This window comes from Heteronotia binoei, chromosome 21, assembly GCF_032191835.1.
Source record: "Heteronotia binoei isolate CCM8104 ecotype False Entrance Well chromosome 21, APGP_CSIRO_Hbin_v1, whole genome shotgun sequence".
Lineage (NCBI taxonomy): Eukaryota > Metazoa > Chordata > Lepidosauria > Squamata > Gekkonidae > Heteronotia > Heteronotia binoei.
Window position 1 is genome coordinate 140,492,643 of NC_083243.1, and position 19,216 is coordinate 140,511,858.

At 37.7% G+C, this 19,216-nt stretch overlaps 1 protein-coding gene across 2 annotated transcripts in view; it reads right to left on the bottom strand.

Moving 5' to 3' along the window:
• Nucleotides 1-1,310: 1,310 nt before the first annotated feature.
• Nucleotides 1,311-19,216, bottom strand: part of PARVA (parvin alpha) — a 151,951-nt gene continuing 134,045 nt past the window's right edge. For both annotated transcript variants that reach the window (XM_060261860.1, XM_060261861.1), the window contains exons 11-13: nt 9,438-9,539; nt 8,044-8,116; nt 1,311-2,008 (exon numbers count right to left, since the gene is read on the bottom strand). In XM_060261860.1, the coding sequence (XP_060117843.1) occupies nt 1,932-2,008; nt 8,044-8,116; nt 9,438-9,539 (252 nt within the window). In that variant the 3' untranslated portion in view covers nt 1,311-1,931. The remainder of the gene's footprint in view (nt 2,009-8,043; nt 8,117-9,437; nt 9,540-19,216) is intronic.

Genomic DNA, 19,216 nt, shown 5'->3' on the forward strand with positions numbered 1-19,216 from the left:
AATACTTTTTCAGCATCAATTGATTTCACACCTGTATGCAATTTTAGACTTTGATATAATCAGTCATGTGCTCTAGATGTTCTTGGATATTTGTATTTTCAATGTTTTATATTTTTTTTATCCTCCTTCATTGTGTATCATTGAAAGGTTGTTTTTTAGATACTACTATATATCATTGCTGTTTTTATTATTACAGCTATTGTTTCCACAATATATATTTTGAAAGTGGATTTCTTGTACTTGCAGTTGTGTGCAAGGAAACATCTCACAGTTCAAGGGTATTGAGCCAATCCTGAATCTCAACCCCAAAACTTGAGGAAGGTTTTCCACAGAAAAACAGAATTGAGTCAAGCTTCAGGTTATTGTCTTGCTTTGAACCTGAATAGAAACCATTAAACATAATTATAATTAAGTATTTGCTTGGCATAGAACCTGAAAGAATGTGGTTCATAGTGATTATGAAGTAGAGGCTTCATACAAATATATCTGCAAAGAGTAGCCAGTGCAGGTTTTTATTCTGTCAGGTAAACTCCCATTCCTTGCTGTTTTCAAACAATAAATGTACAGCCTTCAACTCATATCTTCATTGCCCTTTACCACTCACCTCTGCTTTTGGTGGGCCACTCAGCACACACATTAATATTATGTTTACTTGCTGGCACATGATTTTTTTTAAAGTTTGCTCTAATGAGAAAGGTAAAAGTTAAACTGCTTGTACCAATTATTTTGTTTTAAAGTTTCATTCCAATTAAGTATAAAAAGCTTTCAGTGCCCTGACAGAACAGACCTCACTTTGCTCCATCATTGTGTCTCCATGCTGGCTTTGTCTGTGTTTTGCTGTTTAAGACTTGCGAGTTGAATTTATCTACACATTTAGTACCATTGTCTCTTCTCCTAGGCAAGTGTTTCCTAGTGCATGAAGTAATACTATGAAGTGTGCTGTTGTGCACATATAAAACATACTGTAAACTTTTAAGGAATAAAAAAAATATGAGGAATGTGTACACAGGCCACTATTGCATAGGAAATAATACACAGGTGAAGCCTGTTTTGAAAGTTTTTCTTCTTCAATCACATTTAAGTCATGCCACCCATGGTATGCCTAAATATTCTCCATGATCTTCATAACAGCATCTTCATATCTCATTATGGGTAACAGGTATCCTTTCCTGAAATCAAAACGTACCACACATACACACAGAGTCATGGAAAATTTCCTGTAGCCTGACACACAACTCCATTAAACAGGACCATTTGACTGTAAGTTATTTATATGCCAAATCTTAAACATCACTTTGCACCATGACAGCTTGCTGGTAATAAGGCAGTGCCCAAAGTTTGTTTATTATTGAGGAAAGCAGTACAGAGTTGTGGTGGAGCGCCAGCAACAATGAAAAGGCCACGTTAAAGAATGGTCCACTTCCTGGACTGATTAAGTGATTTGCATGGTACAATGAAAAATGGGTAGAGCATTGGCACAAAGGCGCCAAAGGCAGAAGATGCACGGGCTCTTTCACTAGGGCTGGTCCCAAACAAGGACAGTTCTCCATTTAGCAGTACAAGAGCCTATGGTGCATAAACTTCTGGGTCATTGCCTCTGTACAGTAAAAAAGGTAATATGCTGTTGTTTTCATTTGTTTCTCTCAACCCAGTTCTGGATCAGACTTTATGCCTGTTCTTTATGAAATTGAGAGAGTTTAAATAAAAGAATTGTATAGTAGCGTGGAGTCTCAGCTGAAAATGTGTGCATTGATTTTTTACTTTATAACATTTATTGGTAGTGCTAGCATATGTAAAACAAACATAGGAAGAGCGTTCTGAGAAGAATGGTGTCTCCTTTGAGAAAAGCACAGTGTTTAATTAAAACAGCAAAGACTGGAGTGGCTTCGTTGTTTCATTTACAGCCATCTGTGGCACCTCCAACAAATTCTTCATTCTAAGTTTCTGTACTTAGTGAACAGATTGTATAGCACTCTCAAGGTTGACTTCAAATCACAATTTACAATGTCTAGGGGAGAAAAAGAAGAAGAGTCAGCTTTTTGAATGATACACAATGAGCAAACAAAGGACCAAAATATGGGGGGAAGCATCAGCATATTGCAGATATTATGTAATGACAAGTCCATAAGCTATTCAAAGTCCTGACAAAAGATGGCAAAAACATGAAGTTGTCAGTACATGGTAGGCCATGGCCATGAGTTCCAAATTATGAATTGGTAGATTACTGGCCCAAGTGTTTCCTCTTCTCCCTTCCATGAACATGACAGTTATTTCCTGGTTCTCAGAAAATCACTGTTTGCCATTACATCTGCAAACTGTTTTGCATTTGCTCTGCAAAACAAATTATGAAGTGAAAACCATTGTTTGCCAGTTTTGATATAACAACAACCTTTGGTTTGCTGAAGACAAAGGAATAACTAATTGGCTTTCAGTATGTGAAATCCTCTCATGGATTGCTGCTTTGACGTGGCGAGAGGGCTTGCATGGTTGAATGAGTCTGCGGGCTATGCTGTGGAGGGCCACCCAAGACAAACAGGCCACAGCAGAGAACCCAGATGAAATGTGATCCACTGCAGAAGGAAATGGCAACCAACTCCAATATCCTTGCCAAGAAAACCCCATGGACAGAAACAAAAAGCTAAAATATATGATGCCAGAAGATGAGCCCCTCAGGTCAGAAGGTGTCCGCTATGCTACTGGGGAAGAGCAGAGAGCAAGTACAAGTCACCCCAGAAAGAATGAAGTGGCTGTGGATGTGTCTGAGAGTGAAAGGAAAGTTCCATGCTGCAAAGAACAATACTGCATAGGAACCTGGAATTTAAGATCTATGAATCAAAGTAAGTTGGATGTGGTCAAACATGAGATGGCAAGACTGAACATCGACATCTAGAGAATCAGTGAAATAAAGTGGATGGGAATGGGTGGATTTAACTCAGAGGATCATTGTATCTATTACTATGGGCAAGAGCCCCATAGAAGAAATGCTGTGATCTTTATAGTAAACAAGAGACAGAGGAAGCCAATAACGGGATACAATCTCAAAATCAACAGAAAGATTTTGGTCTAAATACAAAGCAAACCATTCAACATCACAGTAATCCAAGTCTATGCCTCAACCACTGACGCAGAAGAGGCAGATGTGGACCAGTTCTATGAAGACTTGCAACACTTATTAGAACTAACACCAAAAAAAGATATCACCATAGGTGAATGGAATGCTAAAGTAGGCAGTCAAAAGATAACTAGAATAATGGACAAGTTTGGCCTTGGAGAACAAAATGAAGCCCAGCAAAGGCTAGCAGAGTTTTTCAAGAGAACATGCTGGTCAGAGCAAACATCCTCTTCCAACAACCTAAGAGGTGACTCTTCACATCAACATCACCAGATGGACATCACCAAAATCAGATTAATTATAAACTTTGCAGTCAAAGACGGAAAAGCTCTATACAGTCACTAAAAACAGGACCAGGAGCTGACTGTGGCTCAGATCATGAGCTACTCATTGCTAAATTCAGGCTTAAACTGAAGAAAGTTGGAAAAACCACTAGGCCATTCAGATTCGACCTAGATCACATCGCTTATGAATATACAGTAGAGGAGAAGAACAGGTTTAAGGGATTAGATTTGACAGACAGAGTGCTTGAAGAACTATGGATGGAGGCTTGTGACATTGTACAGAAGGCAGCAATCAACACCACCCCCAAGAAAAAGAAATGCAAGAAAGCAAAGTGGCTGTCTGATGAGGATTTACAAATAGCTGAGGAAAGAAGGAAAACAAAAAGCAAAGGTGAAAAGGAAAGATTTACCCAACCCAATGCAAATGTCCAGAGAACAGCAAGAAGAGATAAAGAGCCTTCCTAAATGAGCAATGCAAAGTAATAGAGGAAAGCAACAGAATGGGAAGGGCTAGAGATCTATTTAAGAAAACTGGAGAAATCAAGGGAACGTTTCGTGCAAAGATGGCCATGATAAAGGACAAAAATGGAAGGGACCTAACAGAAGCAGAAGAGATTAGGAAGAGGTGGCAAGAATACACAGAAGAACTTTACAAAAAGGATCTTGATGTCCTTGACAATCATGATGGTGTGATTGCTGAACTTCAACCACAGACATCCTGGAGTGTGAAGTCAAATGGGCCTTAGAATGCATTACTAACAACAAAGCTAGCGGAGATGACGGTATTCCAGTCGAGCAATTCAAAGTCCTAAAAGACGATGCTGTTAAAGTGGTGCACTCAATATGCCAGCAAATTTGGAAAACACAACAGTGGCCACAGGATCGGAAAAGGTCAGTTTATATTCCAACCCCAAAGAAGGGCAATGCCTAAGAATGTTCAGACTATCGCACAATTGCACTCATTTCACATGCTAGTAAGGTCATGCTCAATATCCTGCAAGCTAGGTTTCAGCAGAAGTACAAGCTGGGTTTTGAAAAGGGAGAGGAACTAGAAATCAAATTGCCAATATTCACTGGATTATGGAGGAAAGCAAGGGAGTACCAGAAAATCATCTACTTCTGCTTCATTGACTATGCTAAAGCCTTTGATTGCGTAGATCACAACAAACTGTGGCAAGTCCTTAAAGAAACGGGAGTACCAGACCACCTCACATATCTCCCAAGAAACCTGTATAAGGGTCAAGAAGCGATAGTTAGAACCGGATATGGAACAACTGACTCGTTTAGAATAGGAAAAGGAGTACAACAAGGATGCATATTGTTTATTTAGTTACTTATATGCAGAGTTGCAGAGTACATAATACGAAATGCCGGCCTGGATAAAGCACAAAATGGAATTAAGATTGCCAGAGAAAACATCAACAACCTCAGATATGCAGACAATACCACTTTAATGGCAGAAAGTGAAGAGGACCTAAAAAGCCTCTTGCTGAGGGTGAAGGAGGAGAGTGAAAAATTTGGTTTGAAACACAACAAAAAACTAAGATCATGGCTTCTGGCCCCATCACTCCTTGGCACATAGAAGGGGAAGACATGGAAGTAGTGACAGACTTTACATTCTTGGAATCCACAATCACTGTAGACAGTGACTGCAGCCATGAAATTAAAAGACCCCTGCTCCTTGGGAGGAAAGCTATGGCAAACCTAGGCAGCATATTAAAAAATAGAGACATTTCACTGCTGACAAAAGTCCGCATAGCGAAGCAATGGTATTCCCAGTAGTAATATATGGCTGTGAGAGTTGGACTACAAGGAAGGCCGAGCACCGAAGAATATATCATTTTAAACTGTGGTGCTGGAGAAGACTCTTGAGAGTCCCTTGGACGGCAAGGAGATCAAATCAGTGAATCCTAAGGGAAATCAACCCTGACTGTTCCCTGGAAGGTCAGATACTGAAACTGAAGCTCAAATACTTTGGCCACCAAATGAAAAGGGAGACTCACTGGAGAAGACCCTGATGCTGGGAAAGATTGAAGGTAAAAGAAGAAGGGGACAGCAAAGGATGAGATGGTTAGGCAGTGTTATCAATACAACGAATAGGAATTTGAACAAACTTAGGAGGACAATGTAAGATACAAGGGCCTGGTGTGATGTGGTCCATGGGGTTGCAAAGAGTTGGACTTGACTGTGTGATTGAACAACAACATGAGGGACAGAGGGAAGGCAGCGTGATATAGCCCTGTCTCATTAGATTTTGGAAGCTAAGCATGGTCAGTATTTGGACAGGACACTAGCAAGGAGTACTCTGCAGCAGCAAGCTATATCTGCTTCTCACTTGCCCTGAAAGCATCTTATTGTGACTTGATATGGGTGGTTGTGACTTGATATGGGTGGATTTTGAGACCAAGGATCCTGGCAGTGCAATTCTGTGACCTATTTGTGTTTAGTAAATCCCAGTGAACAGATCTGAGTAGGATTCTAAGTTGACCCGCTTAGGATTGTTCTCTGTGCTGCTGTTGGTGTATGTTTATAGAGAGCCAGAGACTAAATTTGCTTTATTCTGCTCCAGTAAGTCCTCACCTGGAGTATTGTGTTCAGTTTTGGGCACCATATTTTAAGAAGGATATAGACAAGCTGGAACGGGTCCAGAAGAGGGCAATGAAGATGGTAAGGGGTCTGGAGACCAAGTCCTATGAGGAAAGGTTGAAGGAGCTGGGGATGTTTAGTCTGGAGAAGAGGCGGCTGAGAGGTGATATGATCACCATCTTCAAGTACCTGAAGGGCTGTCATCTAGAGGATGGTGTGGAATTGTTTTCTGTGCCCTCAGAAAGTAGGACCAGAACCAATGGGTTGAAATTAAATCAGAAGAGTTTCTGGCTCAATAGCAGGAAGAACTTCCTCACAGTTAAGAGCAATTCCTCAGTGGAACAGGCTTCTTTGGGAGGTGGTGGGCTCTCCTTCTTTTGAGGTTTTTAAACAGAGGCTATATGGCCATCTGACAGCGATGAAGATCCTTTGAAATTAGGGGGAGGTGTTTGTGAGTTTTCTGCAATGTGCAGGGGGTTGGACTAGATGACCCTGGAGGTCCCTTCCAACTTTATGATTCTATGATTCTATGAATTGTTACTGCCTAGGAAGAAAACTCACTGGCTGATTGCAATTGGGCAGAACAGAAAAGGCATTGACACAATGTTGGCCTTGGGCCTGCAATACTCTATAACAATAGGGGAAATGAACATATCAATCTCAATGGTTTTATGTTTGTGAAAATCATAAGCACAAGAACATAGGAAAATCATTAGGTAGCTTTTCCCCTTAAAATTTGAAACCCAGTAACAGTAAACTTGAAATAAAGGCAAAGGTAATCCCCTGTGCAAGCACCAGTCGTTTCCAACTCTGGGGTGACGTTGCTTTCATGACGTTTTCATGGCAGACTTTTAACTGGATGATTTGCCATTGTCTTCCCCAGTCATTTACATTTTACCCCAGCAAGCTGTGTACTCTTTTTACCGACCTCGGAAGGATGGAAGGCTGAGTCAACCATGAGCCGGCTTCCTGAACCCAGTTTCCACCGGGATCAAATTCCGGTCATGAGCAGAGCTTGGATTGCAGTACTGTAGCTTACCACTCTGTGCCATATGAGCCCCCAATTTTGATTTTTCCCTTCTGCACACTTTTCTTTAGTAAAAGGTATGGTGATCCTTTTTTCTTGGGTTTTATGGAAGATATTCCCAGGATATGATGCACAGTATATAAAGAGAAGGCCAGAAAGGGAACATTCTGTTTTCATAGCAAGAATAAGACCCAACTGCTATTTCAAGAGAAATGTTGACATCCCATTTAAGCATTTCATTTTTGTTGCTTACTATTATTATGTGATTAGATAACTATTTTTAAAATCCATCCATCAAAACAGAGCAAGTAAGGAATCTGAAAGCTATTTGCAAGTCACCTTTATGTTATTAAGAGTCTTTTTTAGTCTCTCATGCTTGGTGGAAATTTTAACCATGGGCATTCTGCCTGATGTAACAACATATAAAACAGATGTATTTTTTCCATTCACACTGAACAGGAAGTTTCATATTAAGCTTTTCAATAATTGCACAAGAAATGTCTTACACACACACAAAGACATAACCAAATGCTGAAATGTCTGTATGATTTAAGATACATGCTGGAGAAAACTGCCAATTCTCTGAGTAATAAATACCTGAAGAATTAAAATGCCATAATGACATTAACTATCCACAATGGATGTGGGATCACAGCAATTCTATTTTCTTTATGGCTCTACTTTTCCTTTTCTATCTTCACTCACTTTGTCTGAGGCCATGTACTAATCTATCTAAGGAGGGTAATATAGAGCAGTTCCTTCCAACAGCATTATCAGTCCATGCTACTAATATCACCTCTTATACTCACAATATTTTCATTTGTAGTTATTTAAATAATATAATCCCATCTTCCCTTGAATATGTCTGTCTGTCAACAGTTGTGTGCTTCTTGGATAGTGTATATAATATTGAGATTGGTTCAATAAAACTAGGAATATTTGATTACTTAAACATTGCTCTTAATTCTCATTTTAAACTATTAGTTTGTTGTTGACTATTGCAGTAAAGATGCATTGCAAGAAGTTCAAAATACCTTCTGGCCTTGGTTTTGGTTTTTCCAGCCCTCCATCTTGCATTAACTCAAATGCAAAGGACCCATTAAGGACCTGGTGATTTAATTAAGAGAAATTGATCACTGACAGTTTTATACTACTGTATAGAACCCATTGTGAGGATCATTATTAGTGGGAAATTTTTTTCAAAGAAATAACTAATTTGTATGAACAGGATTAAAACCATAAATATATGTGCCTAAAGAATATTCAACTCAATCACATAAATTAACAAATAGTGACATTAAAAATCATATTTATCCCAATAGTCAAGTGAGTTTTCTCCCTCATAAATGAAGTTGCCGTAAGAAAATTTAAGTTCACTGCTACTCCTGAAATTGTATATTATGAAAAAAACCCATATAGAAGTAATAGGATTCTCCATATAGAATCAAGAGATATTTTAGCTGGAAGTTTAACATTAATGGATTCTTTATTGTTATGGATAGTTTCCACAAGAAGTAAACTGGCAAAATAGTTAACATAAACATTGCATTTCTTTTCTTATCCACCACCCTTCAGTCACAAACTAGATTCATTATTATTACAGTTTTATTACATACTAGGAACTTAATCTAATAGTGACTTCCCATAAAAAAGTAAAGGTAGTCCCCTGTGCAATCACCAGTCGTTTCTGACTCTGGGGTGACATCATATCACAATGTTTACATGGCAGACTTTTAATGGGGTGGTTTGCCATTGCCTTCCCAGTCATCTACACTTTACCCCCAGCAAGCTGGGTACTCATTTTACCGACCTCTGAAGGATGGAAGGCTGAGTCAACCTTGCACCAGCTACCTGAACTCAGCTTCCACTGAGATCGAACTCAGTTCATAAGCAGAGCTTGGACTGCAATACTGCAGCTTACCATTCTGCACCATGGGGCTCCTAACTTCCCATAAACGCTAAGTAAATCCTATCTGAGGGTGAGGCTGTAAATGTTGATAATACAAAGTGCTGACAGCACACTACACTGGCAATTCAGCATGTTAAAAATCATTTGGAGGGGGAGAAATCTAATAAGTTAAATGTAAAGTCTGTGCATACTCAGACCCTGGCAGGGGGGGCAGAGTTGGGGGGCATTTGCAGTTGTGTAGCAAATCAAATTGACATTGAAATTGTGAAGCCATAAGAAGGAGAATGAAGAAGTATATCAAGGAGGGGAAAGAAAGGTGAGAGACACTGGACAAAAGGGAGGGGAAATGGAGCAAGCTAAAGCAGAGAGATGGGAGAGGAGAAATAGAGCTAGAGGGGAAGCCGGGCTAGTGGGGTGGTGGAATTTTCCTTTCCTATGTGTCCATGTAGCTTGTTGCATACAATACATCTCTACTATGTGCATAAAGAGTTAGAGTATGAATGCCAACTACAAAATTACCTTTTGTTCGAAACTATCAGGAGTCAAGAAAAAGCTGTGTAGAGGCACAAAATAACCTTCAAGAAGACCCATCAGGAGCACCAGGTACACTCCATCTGCAAACTTTAACAGAAGATAATTGCCTCAGCATAGTCTCCCAAATGAAATCTCATTGTTCTGTGCTGCAATCAAATTACGAACAAAGTTCTGTTTTACATTGATGACTTACTAGAAAGAGTGGAAGCCACCTTATATCTGGAGATGTAATGCCTCGATTTACACAATATGAAGTTCTGTTTTACGCTGATGACTTACTAATATGTTTGAAATAGCCCTAGAAAGAGTGGAAGCTATCTTATACCTGGAGATGTTTAGCATATGAGATAAGCGAATGACCATCTGCAAGATGCACTAATGGGCCATATCAACGAATGGGTTGGATCCAGCTATCTATCAGCAGAAGGTGCTGAAGGCTGCAGATCTTCTCATGTTCCCCTATCCCTTGAAGTCCTTTCCAACTTCAGAAAAGTTTTCTACACTGACAGAAGAGGGAAGCAAGGCCAATTTCCTTCACTTATTCTCTACTGCAGCCTTGTGATCTGTGTGGCTAGAACTCCATGTGAGTCTTTTTCCTATTGTTGGAGAGGACTGCTGCTGGGGTGGGGGGGGGCAGGAAGACCCATGATTCTTACATTCATGGATCCAACTCTGACACATGTTCTTTGAAAACCTCTGTTGTAGATCTGGATGCCTTACATTTATTCTGAATGTTATCAGTCAAGCTTATCTAATCTCTATTATTAAAATACATATTAGATAGCTAAACATCAACTCTATGCTTGTTAGTTTCTCAGTTTTATTAAATTAAAGCTCGTGGTCAACTGTTTAAAAAAAATAACTAAGCAAATTCCTCAGAGCAACACAGCCACCTATTTTATCAGGTATATGGTATAAACAAAACAACTAAACTATTGCTTTAGAAACAGAGAAATCCAGAAAGTAGACAATGACCATACTATCTCTGCATATACAAATTTCAACAGACTGCTAAAGCAGAAAAGTAATTAATTAAAACAATGCCATGTACTAAAGTTACTGGGAATCCTATGGAATTTTGTTTACTTCATTATGCAATCATGTATCAACTTCTTAGTGAGAAGCAAAATAAAACACAATTCTAACCAGATAACTTTAGGTTGCCAATCTATTTGGAGAAACAGTAGCTCTGGAATTTTTAAACATCTCTGAATTGTTTTTGTTAAACTTCACATCAAAAAGCTTTCAACCAATGACTAAAAATCTGGGAAGAAAATAAGATTTTTCCAAAATAGTGAATAGGGCACCCTAACAAGAAGATTTATGATTTCTTACTTCCCTCTAAAAGTAAATTTTTCAAAAAATTAGTAATTAAAATGTAGATTGGGCTCAAACATTCCATTATTTGTCTATCTATTACACAAAACCATAGAACTAACTGTGTTTAAAATCTTTCTGATCTTTGTAAATAAGCCAGCTAGTACACAAACTTTATTTACCATGGTCATTAAGGCTTAAATGCGACTCTGTTTTACTTTAATTTTGAGTGGAGGAAGGTATGGAGCACCATGCATACATGAAGAAAAATAGTAGGACCTAACTATCTGTTCCAGATTTTGGTTTGTGTTTAACTACTGAATCATATTAGGTAGGCCTTAGTTTAACCATCTCCAGATGAAATAGAAATTACTGCCTCATTTCTTTTGCTCGTGTGCACAGTACTGAAAACTGATCAGAGTTGCCTCAAAATATTCTGAATAAATCACATGAACTAAAGATTTTTGAGTGACCTATATGCAATGAATTGAAAATTTCCTTTACTGGATGTGCAGTTTATATGCATATTAGCACTGGAATGAGGTTCCATCACTTGAAGAAGCTACGGCAAAATGAGGACTGGTATTAGTTAGCTTGCCTTTTGGCTAGGACTGTAGTCAGGACTACATCATCAGAGACCATTGTTAAAACGTTTCATTTTTCTGTATTGAACTATGTTTGGAAGAAATTTTCAGTGAAATGACTTGACATGAGTCTGGTTTCTCTTTAGAGAGGTTTTCACTTGTTAAGTTTTGTTATAAGACTTGCATATGTAATTGACATCCTCCTACATGATGCTACTTATTTGGTTGTTTTACCATCTGTCATTACTATAAATCATGCAGACTACAGATTCTGATTTGTAATTATTTATTTATTGTAGTACACTTTTGATTTTTGCTACTGATGTATGTGGAAGGGCAACTTTCTGTTTTTATTATTCTGTATTCACGAAGAACAGCATCTTGTCTTCAGAGATGTGGGAGAACTATGTGGCACAGTGAGGGTACCCAATAAGTTGGAGTGGGTTTAATACATCTGCTGATGGTTCTCATTGTTGTGTTGAGTTGGACATCATGTTTGTGGACATAGGGGCTGCTGAACCACACTGAAGCATCATTTTTTGCACTACTACACACTCCAAAGCTGAGCATCTAAGTGCTGTAGCAGACGCACCCAAAGTTGTACCACATAATTTATGGAGAATGTTGTTTTGGATGTGTGTTTTTGCTGCGACATTGATAAGATAGTGTTTATAGCTCAAGGTCTTGTCCAAGGTAATGTCAAGGTACCTAGGTGTATGGTTGTGTGTAGGGTAGGCACCATTAAGGCAGACATTCAATTCTTGGTTGGCAAGATTGTTATTGAGATGGAAACAGGAACATTCTGTTTTTTCCTGGACTTGGGATAAGCCACCATTTATGGTAGTAGTCAGTCAAAATTTTGAAGTCCCTAGTCAGTATTTCCTCAGTCCTTTCCATTTATTTAGCACCACAAAATGTTTTTAAAATGTTTTAAACTGTATTTTACTGGTTTTAAAAATTGTATTATAATATTGATTGTTAGCCACTCTGAGTCCGCTTGCGGAGAGGTCGGGATAGAAATTGAATGTTATAAATAAATAAATAAAAATTATTTGTACCTTACTGCAATCACCATGTCATTGGCATAAGCACCCTGGATAATGCTAAAAAGCTAGAACTTCTGGCAGCCAGACAGTTGTAGAATCTCCTGGCTACACTACACAGATGGAAACAATCAAACTATGATCATATAAATCATTGCTTTTCAGTTTTTTAGCCTTTGGCAGTGGAAGCAACCACTTTGTGTGTGGTGAATGCCACTTTAAAGAGTATAGTTTGTGGGATTTCCAGGTACATCTTGAGCCATAATTTTTCAATCAGGAATACAATGAGACACATTACCCACCCAAACAAAGAAATACTTCAAGATACAATCCTTCTCAATATCTTCATTTTCTTTTGCTAAACTCATACAAAAGACCTAATATTTACAGAAAGGGAACTCAGCCTGTTAAACTTTCTCTTCCACCCCTAGAATGACCAGCCTTTGTGAACTGTTACATGGTGCCAGCAGAAGGGTTTTGTGCAAACTTTAACAGAAGTATTAAACTGGTTTATAAAGTGCAAGAGGCTAGTATAATACTCACCCAACCTAGTTTCCAATCTTTAAGGACCAAACTAAAGGTAAAGTAAAGGTAGTCCCCAATGCAAACACCAGTCGTTTCCAACTCTGGGTGATGTTGCATCACAACTTTTTCATGGCAGATTTTTTACAGGACTTCCAGTTTCAGCGACTCGTCGTTATGAGCAGCTCGAACTGGTGCGTCCAGAGCCGCTTCTAAATCCGACAGCAGAGGGGTCTCCCCAAGCCTCGCTGTCTCGATTGCCATTTTTAAATGGCTCGAGGGTTGACTGCCGGACTTTTCCTTCTCTTCTTTCAAATTAAGCAACTCTGCATCAGTGGGACAAGCTGCATCACTACTATGAAGACTGTAAGTTTTCTTTCCTTTTACTACTGAATCCTGAGGCATTGCTTCTGACAAGCAGGGAAAATGGAGAGCTGGAGTTGAAGCGGAACAGTTGAAGCGGAACAGACAGAGGCAAAGGCAGAGAACTCTCTTTCCTTCTCTTTTGAGGCTTCCAAAAGTTTCTGCCTAACCTGGTGATCTCTATAATCCCTTCATGAGAAGTATGAATCACACTAATTTCTAAATACAGAAGAGACTTGATGGCTGAATTAGACTGATCTGTTTTAAACTTCTTTCTGGAGAAAGACTTGACTTTGGGAAAGTTGCTTGCAAGTATATATGGATGAGAAGGACAGCTGGCTTAAGAAGTAATTTGAAGCTTATGTTGAAGTACTCTGAACAAATTTATGTGAGCTTCAATTAGATACTTAATCCTGGTGGGCTTTGTATATTGGATTATAAAATATAACCTGATTGTTGGTTGAAGGAAGAATACCTGTGCAAATTTTTAAAGTGGATTACAATTCTCTGATGGTGGATGTTATGGATATATGGATTCATTTTTCCCACTTTTCCTCTTTTTTATATACCATACTTGGAGTCTTTCTTATTTTTTGTTATTACCTTTTTGGGAACGTCTGGTTCAGCTTGTGCTTTTTTTTTTCCTCTTGGATTGCTTGTCTAATTTTTAATTTTTTATCTCACCTGTGGATTATAAATGGGGCATTCAGCCCTGGATTACAAATTTACATCTTGAAGCAGTCAGATGAGCCTGCTGTGATTTGGATTTTAACTGAGCTATCATCATTAGAAGAGCTATTATAGTGAATTGTTTCTGTTTTAGTGAGTTGAACTGTTTTGGCTAAGTGGCACTAAGGATGTTGTGCTAAAAAGATTTTGTTTATTAATGCTCTTATCATTGTTTTGGGTCTGGTAAATTGTTGACAGAAGCCAGACGGTGGTTTGTTTGTTTTTTTAAAACCCATTCTATAACATTGGTGCTGCCAGGCAAAGACTAGTTTATTTACTATAAACAAACTGTAGTTTACTACTATAGTTTATCTACTGAGTTCCAAAACAAATCCTCAAGAGGCAGCATATGGATCTTGTGGCTGTGAGTGCAATTATATTAATAAGGATGGAAAATAAAGCTGCAATTGGCTTTAAAGAAACAATAAAAAAAGATAATCGAGAAGGTAAACCACTAATACCTTCACCCAGCTCCTCATCTGGTCCATGCAGGGAGATATGAAAGAGATGCAAAATACTCTACTAACTGCCATAGCACAGCTGACTAGTAAAGTAGATAATATAGGAGAGCAGATGGCAGAGATCTAACAAGAGCTTTTAGAGAACAGCAAACAGAAAGTAGAGACCAATAAAGCCTTAAAGGCATTAGATGCCCAGGTGACAAGACAATACTCAAAAGGTGGAAGAACTGGGAAAAGAATAGAATATAAATGATTCCAGACTCTTGCAACTGGAAATAGACAGAGCTGCCTATATGCTGAGGTTCCAAAACATACCAGGATAGTAAACTGAAGATTTACAGAAAATATTAAGTGAAGCCTTCGCTGAAATTCTACAGGTGACTCCTCAAAGGATGGAAGGAGAGTTTGATCAAGTCAGATGAGTGCCATCAAGCTTTACGAGACAGAATAAACTGCCCAGTGAAGTTCACTTGAAGCTTACAAGAAAGAGGACCAGAGATGATATTTTGAAGCAAGCAAGAGACAAACCAATGATGATAGCTGGAAATATGGTGAAAATTTTGAGAGAGGTACCATGGCCAGTGAGACAAAAGAGGAGATAATACCAAGCCTTAACAAGCTTCCTGAGAGAAAGAGAAACCTTATACATGGCTAATGCAGGAAGGCCTTCTTTTTACTTATCAAAAGAACAGGCATAGGATAAACTCCATTTTCAAAGCCCAGAATTTTCTGGATAGAGTGAAAGGAAAAGAAAAATGATGAAGAGGAAGAAGAAAGCTCTGGTGAAGAGAATCCAAATGAATCACGGAAATACCCAACAAGACAGCAGACTAAAAAAGATAAAAAAGATAGTGATAAGAAAAATCCATAATGGCATCAATAATTTCTATTAATGCGAATGGACTCAATTCTCCTGTTAAAAGGAAGAAGACCTTCAGATATCTGACAAAATTGGAAATGGATATAATTTGTTTACAAGAAACCCATATTTTAACTAAAGACCAACACCTTTTGAAAAATAAGAAACTTGGTAGTTTATTTACAGCAACAGACATGAATAAAAAGAAAAGGGGAGTGGCAATATATATTAAGGATAAATTTAATCCACAATTACAGTACGCCTCTGAAGATGGAAGAACCTTATTAGTGGAAATTACAGTGGACAATAAAAAAATCCTATTGGCAAATATTTATGCCCCAAATGATCATCAAGAGAAATTCTTTCAAGATCTACATCTTAAATTATCAAATTTGGAATATGTGGAATACTGTAGAATAGGAGACTTTAATGCAGTTTCTGACCAACAACTGGACAAAAAAACACATAAACATACCAAAAGTAAAAGTCTTCAATTGACAATAAGCTTTTGGAAGCTAGCTGAAGAATTGGATCTGGTTGATGTATGGAGAACAAGATACCCAAATTTGAAAGACTTTACTTATTATTCTCCCAGTCATCAAACATGCTCAAGAACTGATATGTGTTGGCTCTCTACAAATTTGGTTAAAGACCTAGTTGAGACAGAACTTCAAACAAGAGTCATATCAGGCCACAGTCCTGTAATGGTAAAACTCAAAGATACATGAATGAGAAGATCATGGAGGTTAAATACTTCTATTCTGAAAGATAAAGACTTTCTTAAAGAATCTAAGGTTGAAATGGAATCCTTTTTCAAACAGAACATAACACAAGATGTAAAGATGCAAGTAGTTTGGGACACTGCTAAAGCATACCTCAGGGACCTTGCAATTAGTTATAGTGCAAAGAAAAAGAAAACTGAAAATTTTCAAAAACTAATGTTGCAAGCTGGAGAAGCCAAAAAGAACTTAAAAACACAACCGACAAGACAGGAGTTCTGAAATAAGGTTAAAGAAACACAGCATCAACTGAACTTATTACTCATAGAGGAGATGGAGATAAAATTGAGATATGCCAGACAAAACTTTTTTGAGCATGCTAATAAACCCAAAAGGTGGTTGGCCTATAGAATGAGAAAAGAGAATGCCAAAAGAATAATACCGGTTTTGAAAGACAAGAATAACAAAGAGAAAGTTCAAAAACAGGAGATATGCCAAATTGTGGAACAATTTTATAAAAAACTATAAGAAGATAAACAAGTTCACAAGACAGATTTAGAAGACTATATTAACCAAAATAATCTTAATATATTTTCAGAAGAATAACAAAAAATGTTGAATGAACCAATAACAATAAGGGAACATGGAGACGTAATGGCATCTCAAAAGAATGGTAAAGCCCCACGTCCAGATGGACTACCTGCGGAATTCTACAAAGCTTATGAGGAGCCCTTACTGTTACCATTCAAACGTCTCCTTGAAAGGATTCAAGATGAAGGCCAAAGACCAACTTCATGGCAAGAAGCTACAATATCCTTAATTCCAAAAGAAGGTGCGGATTTGAAAGATATAAAAAACTATTGTCCAATTTCTCTTTTAAATGTGGACCATAAAATCTTTGCTCCAATATTGGCACAACGTTTGAAGAAAGTTCTATGGTCCACAATATATCAAGATCAGGCTGGATTCCTTCGCAGAAGATATTTGAAAGATAATAGAACAGTTTGTAATATATTGGAATATTATGAGACTCATCCAGAGAAACAACTGGCACTAATTTGTTTGGATGCTGAAAAGGCCTTTGATAATGTTTGTTAGCAATTTATGTTACAACAACGGAAAGGTATGGAATGTGGTGAAAATTTCTTGAGAGCAATAGAATCAGTATATTCTTCCCAAAGATGGTGATGGTGAATGGTGAACTAACAGAAGCAATTAATATTCAAAAGGGGACAAGACAAGGCTGCCCACTGTCACCACTCCTTTTTATTTTATGTTTAGAGATACTGAATAATCAGATAAGAGAAGATACAAGTATCAAGGGAGTGGTCGTAAAAGGCGAACAATACAAATTGAGAGCTTTTGCAGATGACCTGGTTTTTATATTAAAGGAACTGATAGACTCAATAGACTGTCTTATAAACAAGATCACTCAATTTGACCACTGGGCAGGATTGAAGATCAACTACCACAAAACAAAATTTTTGACAACAAATATGATAGAAGAAATTCAGTCTCTTCAACAAAAATCAGGGGTTTTGTATGAGAATCAAATATTTAGGTGTACTTATTTCAAAAAAGTGTAGTAGTTTAAAAATGAACAACTATGGTAAACTACTCAAAAAAGACTTGGAAAAATGGCATGATTTGAATTTATCCTTAATGGGAAGAATAGCTTCAATAAAAATGAATATTCTCCCAAGACTATTATTTCTATTTCAAACTATCCCAGTATTCTTAAATAGTGGGTTTTTTCAAGAATTGAATAAGATGGTTTCTAAATATATTTGGCAAGGCAAAAAACCAAGAATCAAACTAAAGATACTGCAAGATTCTAAACTGAGAGCAGGTATGGGCCTTCCAGATTGGCAATTGTACTACAATGCTTCTGTGCTCTTGTGGGTAAGAGATTGGATACTATTGAATGATAAGAGGCAATTGTTGCTAGAGGAACATGATCTTAATTTGGGCTGGTATGCGTATCTATGGTATCAAAGACTTGAAGGACATTCTTATTTTAAGAATCATTGGTTCCGGAAAACTTTGTATCATACATGGTCATGGTTAAAAATGAGAATTTATCAGAAAATTCCAAGATGGGTATCCCCAGAGGAAGCATTCACTCATCCAAATCTTTAAAAACCTAACCAGAGTTACAGATATGATGACCTGATGGGAAAAGACAATCAACTGAAAACCAGTGAAGAGTTAGAAAGCATGGACATTAAAATGAATTGGTGGTTGAGAATGCAAGTCGAATCTAGGTATGTCAAAGACAAGACGATAGGCTTTAACACAGAACAATATCCATTTGATAAAAATTTTCTAGGTCCTTAAGAAAAGCTAATCTCCAAACTATATGTATACCTACTACAGATGAAGATGCAAGATGAAGTTGTAAAAGACTGTATGGTCCAATAGGCGAAAAACTTGGGTCATAATATTATGTTAGAGGAATGGGAAAGATTGTGGAAATTCAATATTAAATTAACCAGGTCAGTAACCTTTAAAGAAAACTTGTATAAGATGTTTTATAGATGGTACATGACTCCACAGAAGTTGTGTAAGATGTATACTAATATGTCTAACAAATGTTGGAAATTTGCTAAACAGGTGGGTTCTTTTTATCATATGTGGTGGTCATGTGAGATGGTGAAGGAATACTGGAAAATGGTTCATGAATTACTACAGAAGATTATGAAGACACAGATTCAATTCAAACCAGAACTATTTTTATTGAACATATTTCCTGAGGACTATTCCAAAGAGATGAGACATTTGTTGGCACATTTCAATACAGCACCCAGGATTCTTTTGGCACAGAGATGGAAACTTCAGGAAACTCCCACAAGAATGGACTTGGTGGGGAAAATTCTGGAAACAGCAGAGTTGGACTTTTTAACCCAGCTGTTGGCTGGGAAATCTAAGGATGAAGCACGAAAATATTGGTTGAAATTCTATGCCTGGCTAGATACTCAAGACTCTTAAGATTCTCTGGTGTGAACTGATATCTCCTTTTCCCTGTATTCCATATTATAAGATTGCTTCTACTGGAAATGTCAAATCCAATAGGTGTTTTAACAGGAAGAATTGTAATATAAAATATCAAAATGTTGATGATGTAAATCTAAGAGATAATAATATGTGACAATGCATGTATTTTAAGA